This window comes from Anguilla rostrata, chromosome 3 (assembly GCF_018555375.3).
Source record: "Anguilla rostrata isolate EN2019 chromosome 3, ASM1855537v3, whole genome shotgun sequence".
Classification (NCBI taxonomy): Eukaryota; Metazoa; Chordata; class Actinopteri; order Anguilliformes; family Anguillidae; genus Anguilla; species Anguilla rostrata.
In genome coordinates this window covers 73229108-73238586 of record NC_057935.1, presented here as the reverse complement: position 1 = coordinate 73238586, position 9479 = coordinate 73229108, and the positions used below count along the sequence as shown (strand labels likewise).

Genomic DNA, 9479 nt, shown 5'->3' with positions numbered 1-9479 from the left:
TTTTCTCCTGTGTTCTCGGTTTTAGGACGTTTTTTCCGGTCTGCAGTCTTTTAAATCCGTTCGTGACTCGTGCCCCCTCCCTGCTCCCCTCCCCATCCTGGGGGAAACAGTCCTTGCTCAAGGGTTTAAGGGTGTTTTAGGGGCTGTAGGGGTGCAGGGGTTTTTTAAGGGCTGTAGGGGGTATAGGTTCTGGGAGGCTTGTCTGGGGGGGGCTCACCCCTCTGTCCTGTGAATCCTTCCTCTCCTCTTTTCCCTCTCTTCTTCTCTTCCTCTGCTCAGAGGTGCTGTTGGCTCCAATTTGGGCCTGATGTTGGGCTTTCCTCTGCACAGCAGACTCCTCACTCGCCCCAGTGTGAGGGGGGGAAGGGGCCGTGGTGTCGGGGAGTCCCTGGGCGGGACAGCTGTGCTTAATGCTCAGTGAGGGGGACACTTAGATTTATCCTGCTGATGTGGGGTTTATTCCCTGATCTGAATCTGGTTTTGGACTCTTTCGTCCCCTCCCCCTCCTCCTCACTACACGGGCTGCCCCCCCCATCGGTTCTGGACCCCATTCAGAATACCCTCCTCTTTCCTCGGGGCTCGGGGGAGCTTCCATTCATACAGCTGGATATATACTGAAGCAATTGCGGTTAAGTACCTTGCTCAAGGGTACAACGGCAGTGTCCTACCCAGGAATCGAACCTGCGACCTTTCGGTTACAAGTCCAGTTCCTTACCCACTGTGCTACACTCCGTCCAATCATCAATTTTAAGTTAATTTGAGATTTATAGATCACAGGTGCGTAAGTTACAAATGGGCTTCTTAGAACCTGCATATGCAAGGTTTTTTATGCTCAGTATCTTTTATGAATCGAACATAAGCACACCATCGCAAATGATCTTGAGACTAAGTTCAAGTATAAATATAAGAATATTTTTATAAATGAGGCCCCAGTTCATGAAATTATCTCCTGTGTTCTCAGGCTTAGGAGCTGCTTTTCCTGTGTCTGCAGTCTTTTCATCCTGTGTCATGTGACTCAGTGCCCCGCTCTCCTGCGTCTCTCCATCCTGTGGGACAGTCCTGCTCAAGGGTTTAAGGGTGTTTTAGGGGCTGTAGGGGGTGCAGGGGTTTTTTAGGGGCTGTAGGGGGTATAGGTTCTCGGAGGCTTGTCTGGGGGGGGCTCCACCCCTCTGTCCTGTGAATCCTTCCTCTCCTCTCTCCCTCTCTTCTTCTCTTCCTCTGCCTCAGAGGTGCTGTTGGGCTCCAGATTTGGGCCTGATGTTGGGCTTTCCTCTGCACAGCAGGACTCCTCACTCGCCCCAGTGTGAGGGGGGGAACGGGCCGTGGTGTCTGGGAGTCCCTGGGCTGGATCAGCTGTGCTTAATGGCTCAGTGAGCGGGACACTTAGATTTATCTCTGCTGATGTGGGGTTTATATCCTGATCTGAATCTGGTTTTGGGACTCTTTCGTCCCCTCCCCCTCCTGCCTCACTACACTGGGCTGCTCCCCCATCGGTGTCTGGACCCCATCTCAGAATATCCTCCTCTTCCTCTGGGCTGCTGGGGAGCTCCTGGGCTGGATCTGCTGTTGGGTTCTCAGCTCCTCCCCCTCCTGCCCCACTGGGCTGAGCTCGGCCCCCATCACTACCTCCATCCTGCCCCTCCCTCTTCTCTCTCTGCCTCTGGGCTCCTACTGTCTGATTGGCTCCAGTCTCATCAGTAGATTCTGCTGTTGCTGCTCTTTCTGTTTCTGCTTCCTGGTCCTGATTCTGTGCTGGAGCTGGAGCTGGTGCTGGATGGGAGGGAGACTTAGGGGGGTGGGGAGGAGAGGGGCTGGATGGGGGACTGTGGAAGGTCTCCTCTTCATTTCCTGTTTTGGGTGGAGCAGCAGGTGGAGACTCAGGAGCGCTGAACGGGACAGTACCAGAGGAGGGGTGTTTAGAGTTCCCCGCCTCAGTCTCCACTCCTCTCTCTTCAGAATCTTCAGCCTGATTTAGTGATTCTGTGGAAAAATGAAATGAAATATTAAATATGATGTAAACCAGGTGACTGACTGGCAGGTTACCTGCTGCTTCTTTGTACTTACCTGTCTGACTCTCCTCCTGTGGAATTCCAGCACTCCCATCAGTCCCTTTGTGCTGCTCAGTCAGTGCTGTCTTCTGATGCTCATCATGGGTCTTACCTGGGCTCCACCAGCCAAAAGCCTGCAATGGGTTAATCCTGCCTGCAACCTGCTTTGCTGCAGAAACAGAGGAAATAACGTACATTTTCTGTACCTATAGGGTACCACCCCTGTGACACGTTTGTACCTTTTTAGACACTTTTCAGAACACTTCTTTCTGAAAGTGTACTTTATTTATTGCTGTAGTCTATCCCTGCTCAAATACATTCTGTACTCAGTGTACTATTCCTTTATTCTCACCATGTTCTCCTGCTCTCTCATTCTCTCTCTCTCTCTGTCTCACACACACACACACACACACAAACTCATACACACACACACACACACAGCGACTGAGCAACAACTGCACCTGCATATAACAGAATCACCAGGAACAGCTGAGTCTCTACTCTCAGTAAGATGTGTGTTCTGATGCTCATCACAGGTCTTACCTGTCTCCAGCCAGTCTCCATACTCAGCTACATCAGCCGTAGCACTTCCTGTAGAAACAGAGGAAATGACGCTGTGTGTGCTGAGTACAGTACAAATGCAAGGAGGCTCACAGGTGAATATCTGATCCTGCTTTACATCAAGGCCAGGATTCAATCCCTATTTGTCCTTGCTGCTCACACAGAATAATGCAAGGGATATTTTTTTATCTTAAGCAATACAGTGTAATAAATTCAAAATATTCACCCTGAATTAATCTTTCTATGGAGAAATAAAATAAATCTACCTAAATAAATCTACCTGTAAATGTATCTGAGCAGCAAGAGCACCTGCACACACGAGAATGAGCAGGAGCAGCTGCCTGAGTCTCTCACTGAGAATGTTACCTGCTGCTTCTCTGTACTTACTTTTCTGACTCTCCTGAATCTCCTCCTCTTTCTCTGAGCTGCTGGGGAGCTCCTGGGCTGCATCAGCTGTTGTGTTCTTAGCTCCTCCCCCTCCTGCCCCACTGAGCTGAGCTCCGCCCCGATCACTACCTCCATCCTGCCCCCCCCCCTCCTCTCTCTGCCCCTGGGCTCCTGCTGTCTGATTGGCTCCAGTCTCATCAGTAGATTCTGCTGCTGCTGCTCCTTCTGTTTCCTCTTCCTGGTCCTGATTCTGTACTGGAGCTGGTGCTGAATGGGGGGGAGAATTAGGGGGCTGGGTAGGAGAGGGGCTGGATTCTGGAGGGTTAGTTGTCTCCTCTGCACTTCCTGTTTTGGGTGGAGCAGCAGGTGGAGACTCAGGAGCGCTGGATGGGACAGTGCCAGAGGAGGCGTGTTTAGAGTTCCCCCCCTCAGTCTCCACTCTATTCTCTTCAGAATCTTCACCCTGATTTTGTGATTCTGTGGAGAAATGAAATAAAATATTAAACCTGATGTAAAGCAGGTGACTGATTGGCAAGTTACCTGCTGCTTCTCTGTACTTACCTGTATGACTCTCCAGAATATCCTCCTCTTCCTCTGGACTGCTGGGGAGCTCCTGGGCTGCATCTGCTGTTGTGTTCTTAGCTCCTCCCCCTCCTGCCCCACTGAGCTGAGCTCCACCCCGATCACTACCTCCATCCTGCCCCCCCCCCTCCTCTCTCTGCCTCTGGGCTCCTGCTCTCTGATTGGCTGCAGTCTCATCAGTAGATTCTGCTGCTGCTTCTCTTTCTGTTTCCGCTTCCTGGTCCTGATTCTGTACTGGAGCTGGTGCTGGATGGGGGGGAGAATTAGGGGGGTGGGGAGGAGAGGGGCTGGATTCGGGAGGGTGGATTGTCTCCTCTTCATTTTCTGTTTTGGGTGGAGCAGCAGGTGGAGACTCAGGAGCGCTGAACGGGACAGTGCCAGAGGAGGGGTGTTTAGAGTTCCCCCCCTCAGTCTCTACTCCTCTCTCTTCAGAATCTTCACCCTGATTTAGTGATTCTGCGGAGAAATTAAATGAAATATGAAATCTGAGCTAAAACAGGTGACTGATTGGCAGGTTACCTGCTGCTTCTCTGTACTTACCTGTCTGACTCTCCTCCTGTGAAATTCCAGCACTCCCATCAGTCCCTTTGTGCTGCTCAGTCAGTGCTGTCTTCTGATGCTCATCATGGGTCTTATCTGGATTCAGCATGTCTTTACCTAGCTCTGCGCTTCCCTGGACACTTCCTGCAGAAACAGAGGAAATAAGGCTTTGTGTGCTGAGTACAGTACAAATGCAAGGAGGCTCACAGGTGAACATCTGATCCTGCTTTACATCAAGGCCAGGATTCAATCCCCATGTTTCCTTACTGCTGACACACAAGACAATAACATGTTATCTTTTTATTTTAACTGACACAGTTTAATAAATTAATAATATTCACCCTGATTTAGTGATTCTATGGAAAAATAACATAAATCTACCTGTAAATGTATCTGAGTTGCAAGTGCACCTGCACACAAGAGAATGAGCAGGAGCAGCTGCCTGAGTCTCTCATTGAGGATGTTACCTGCTGCTTCTCTGTACTTACCTGTCTGACTCTCCTCCTGTGAAATTACAGCATTCCCATCAGTCCCTTTGTGCTGCTCAGTCAGTGCTGTCTTCTGATCCTCATCATGAGTCTTACCTGGGCTCGTCATGTTTTCATACTGCTTTACTCTTTCTCCAACCCTTCCTGTAGAAACAGAGGAAATAACGCTGTGTGTGCTGAGTACAGTACAAATGCCAGGAATCTCACAGGTGAATATCTGATCCTGCTTTACATCAAGGCCAGGATTCAATCCCCATGTTTCCTTACTGCTGACACACAAGACAATAACATGTTATCTTTTTATTTTAACTGACACAGTTTAATAAATTAATAATATTCACCCTGATTTAGTGATTCTATGGAAAAATAACATAAATCTACCTGTAAATGTATCTGAGCTGCAAGTGCACCTGCACACAAGAGAATGAGCAGGAGCAGCTGCCTGAGTCTCTCACTGAGAATGTTACCTGCTGCTTCTCTGTACTTACCTGTCTGACTCTCCTCCTGTGAAATTCCAGCACTCTCATCAGTCCCTTTGTGCTGCTCAGTCAGTGCTGTCTTCTGATGCTCATCATGGGTCTTACCTGGGCTTATCCTGTCTTTATACAGCTTTACTCTATCCCAAAATTTTACTGTAGAAAGAGGAAATAACGCTGTGTGTGCTGAGTACAGAACAAATGCCAGGAGGCTCACAGGTGAATCAGATCCTGCTTTACATAAAGTCCTGGATTCAATCCCCATGTTTCCTCACTCTTCACACACAATAATGCATGTAATGCAGTTATATTTGGTCTTCACCTTCACAATTCGGCAAATTAAACGTTTAGTAAACGTTTAACACTTTATACTTAAATTTTGATAAGTTAAGGACAAGTGTTGACTTCTGTGAATGGGGATAGAAAATGTATAGTTAGTCACTTGTTGGACATTTACAAAAGTTTTACATGATAAATAATCTGGTTAATCATCTAAAATACTTAACGGTCAACAGTTAAGGGTCAAGCTGACTCAGGAAATTCAAATTTAATTCATGGCTTGAAAAATGTCCACAATGTTTTCTGGGTATTTTGCAATTTATTTCCTTTCCTGAACTGACTGAACTGCAGGGTAATTGATCCCAACCCTGAAACAGAGGCATTTCAGTACTGCTGTTTCATTATGAGACATGTTTCTGTTCAGTGCAGAGTTAATTCTGCCTTACCTCGAGTTTCCTCAATGTTTTTAGGGTCTGCTGGTAATAGCTGTTGTCTTTCTGTTTCAAAAGAAATGTTTCACACATTTAATTGATCTAGTTTTACCAGAAGGACACCTACCTCTGAAGTGTATGAATAGGAATGCATCTGATTGTAATACATTTGTCATTGAGTACTGTATAGGCATACATTGTATAGATATTAATTTTTTGGAGGAAACCTGCAGCTGCAGTGTTTTAAATTAGGAGATAAAGTACCAGAGGGAGTGATGTCATTACCTGCAGCTCTAAGGCCAGAGTGAATAACACTGTTCTGCAGCTCACCCTTTACTGCAGCTTCAGGGTCTCTCTCTCTCAGTCTTGTCTTTTCTACAATGTAAGATATGAAATATTATTCATTAGTAGAATAATGAATAATGAATAGTAGGGTGTAGTAGAGCTAATGTATGAGCTTTCAGTCCCACAGTATTGGAGAGCTTGTGCTCATTTTATGGAGACAACAGGAGTGCAACCCTACTGAATCCAGTCCTGAGTTAACTGCTCCAGAAACAGCAGGATCTGCATATGGATGCATTTATTAATATCATTTCATGTGTTATTTGAAAAGACGCTTACTTTTGTAGAATTTCTTGTAGTAAAATAAAAGCAATCCCACAATGATGAAGATGAGGAAGAGGACAAGGACTACAGAAATCACGACAGAGGAGCTTCCTAAAAACAAAGAAAAACAGAACACGTTAGAAAAATATAAAAGACAAAGCTAAACCATTTTGATCTGACTATTGAAAGATGTATATAAATATATTTCTGTGTGTATATCTCTGACTTTAGAAGATGATTTATTTAGCTCCTGTGTTAATGAAATGGCAGTTAATTTGAAGTTGACTGGTTGCTCAGTAACAGCTGTCTCAGCTGACAGTGCTGGGGATGATTGGGGTCAGTAATAATCAATGTGCCTCAGTCATGTTTCAGAGACTGTGGGGTAGATGGGGCAACTGAGAATTTAACCCCTAGTAGGACCCCGACAGTACCGTGAACAGGGCCTTTACCCAGTACTCTATGATGTAGACCAGAGGGTGAAATTTGGGTTGAAGTCACATGGAATTCACAGGATAGCACAGAAAATTCAACAGAGGCTGGTAAGCCCCTGGAGAACAGCAGAACATGAACAAATTGTAAATTGAGCAAGTGGAAAAAAAATTGCAGTATGCTTAACTTAAGTTAAAACCCTTAGACCACAGACCTGCATACCAGCTGGAACAGCTACCCAAACCTGTAAAATGAGGATTAGGGGTGGACTACATAACAACTGGAACAGCTACCCAAACCTGTGAAATGAGCATTAGGGTGGACTACATAACAACTGGAACAGCTACCCAAACCTGTGAAATGAGCATTAGGGGTGGACTGTGGCAGCCAGGATGGCAGGCCTGTGCTCAGTCCCTACATCAGCTGAGTGGGCCTTACCTGGAGCAGGGAAGCAGCTCTTTACAGGAAAGTCTGTTCTGCTCTCACCCACAGGGTTGTGCAGCACACAGGTGTAGACTGCATCAGAGCTCTCTGCTGCCTCTATCTTCAGCTGGGACCCTGGCTGGGGCTCTATGGCAGGCCCCTCCCACCTGTACTGAGTGCTTGGTCTGTCGCCCCCAGAGCACAGCAGGGTTACTGAGGAGCCGTTCACTTGGCAGGTGACTGCTGGTTTACCTACAGCATCTACATGGAGAACAAAGGCTTGTGACCTCACAGCTAACTTTAGCATTGTCTTTCATGGATTAACACACCTGACCCACATGATTGAGTGATATAAAGCGCTTTTTTACTGAATCACTTATGGTTGAGAACTCTTTGAAACTACAGGTATAACTTTTGTGTCATTTAGCGATATTCACACGCCGTGTGGTTACAGACCAACTTGTGAAGCTCTTTGAAATAATGTAAAATTCCATGCTTCTACTTGCTTGGACAGACAAAAACATTTTTTATTGCCCCACAAAATGGTTGAAAGTGTATTTCAGTAGACAATGTTTATATTTTTTATAACACACAGCTAAATTTTTTGATGAAAGCCCACAATTAACTGGGATTTGGTCATACAGTAGAAGCGAACTCACCGAACACTTTCACCGTCTGACGATATTTCACCAGATTTCCCTTGATCTGCAGCTCACCAACATACTCCCCACTGTCAGCCTCTGTGAGACGTGTGAGGGTCAGGGCTCCGGTTGTGAGGTCCAGGATTGTCCGTCCTTTAAACTGCCCGTACTCAACCATCTCTTCCTGGTAAAATTCAACCACCTTGTTTTCATTCCACGTCCACAAAATGTCCTCTGGGGGACTCTGAACATTGGGCTGCAGTGTGAAGTTCCCATTAGACTGGACAATGATGTCATGTGTGACATCACCTGCAAGAAAGCCAGAGGCATTGATGTGGATGATTAACTGGATTTATTGAGTTCATGATGTGAAGCACAGTAAGTCTTTTAGAATGAATGAATTTTTCACTCATTTTTTAAAAATATAAAAACCATAGCCTGGGTACATTTTTCTAAAGAAAATGTTAACACAAAGTGTCTTCATAAGGTGCTGGGCCAACAGAAGCCATCAGGACAGCTTCAGTGTGCCTTGGCATAGATTCTACACATCTCTGGAACTTTACTGGAGGGATAGAACGCTGTTCTTACTAAAGATATGCCCTCATTTGGTGTTTTGGTGATGGTGGGCGAGCGCTAGGTCTAACACGTTGGTCCAAAATCTCCCATTGGTGCTTAATTGAGTTGAGACCCATATCTTCTCCTTGGCTTACAAAAAGAACTCATTTCCTGGAGAGTAATTAGTTTCGTGTGAAGAAATTATGGAGCTTAACAGTGTTAGTTTTGAATGGACTTCAATGGGGAAACCTTACCAGGGCATACCATACCCTGCTGGCGACTTTTACATCTGCCCTCTGCAAAAGCCTCTTTTTTCCAATCCAAGATCAGCGCATGTGTCTCTAATCCACGTAAACTATTCTCCACCTTCTCTTCCCTCCTCATTCCTCCTCCACCCCCACCTCCCTCTTCCCTCTCCGCAGATGACTTTCTGGCCGCCTTTGAAGGAAAGGTGGCTACAATCCGGAACTCCTTCACCCATCCAGTGAGCCCCCCAACCCCCCAGGACAACCCCACAGCCACACTGACCTCCTTTGAAATGCTGGAGGACTCCGATGTATTACAACTGATCACCTCTCATCGCGCAACCACCTGTCCACTTGACCCCATCCCATCTAAAGTTCTCCAATCTATCTCCAGCGAGCTCCTTCCCTATCTGTCTTCCATTATTAATTCCTCTCTCTCCTCTGGTCATGTTCCCTCTGTTTTTAAGACGGCTCGTGTTACCCCACTACTCAAAAAACTCACCTTAGACCCCTCCGATGTAGCAAATTATCGACCCGTATCCCTTCTACCCTTTCTGTCCAAAACCCTCGAACGAGCAGTTCTTAAACAATTAACCTCTTTTCTCCATCAGAACAACCTGCTAGACCCTCACCAGTCTGGCTTCCGATCTGGGCACTCAACAGAGACTGCACTCCTAGCTGTGACGGAGGCACTTGCCACTGCAAGAGCCTCACGCCTTTCCTCTGTCCTGATCCTTCTTGACCTGTCTGCAGCTTTTGACACGGTCAACCATAAAATACTCCTCTCC

At 46.5% G+C, this 9479-nt stretch overlaps 1 protein-coding gene across 1 annotated transcript in view; it reads right to left on the bottom strand.

The window, feature by feature from the left end:
• The window catches only part of LOC135251895 (protein PRRC2A-like), a 150371-nt gene that overhangs the window by 34367 nt on the left and 106525 nt on the right, over nucleotides 1-9479 (bottom strand). Inside the window, exons 17-22 of the mRNA XM_064329759.1 lie at nucleotides 5095-5238; nucleotides 4119-4262; nucleotides 3558-4034; nucleotides 2997-3473; nucleotides 2592-2639; nucleotides 2065-2217 (exon numbers count right to left, since the gene is read on the bottom strand). Coding sequence (XP_064185829.1) covers nucleotides 2065-2217; nucleotides 2592-2639; nucleotides 2997-3473; nucleotides 3558-4034; nucleotides 4119-4262; nucleotides 5095-5238 — 1443 coding nt within the window. The remainder of the gene's footprint in view (nucleotides 1-2064; nucleotides 2218-2591; nucleotides 2640-2996; nucleotides 3474-3557; nucleotides 4035-4118; nucleotides 4263-5094; nucleotides 5239-9479) is intronic.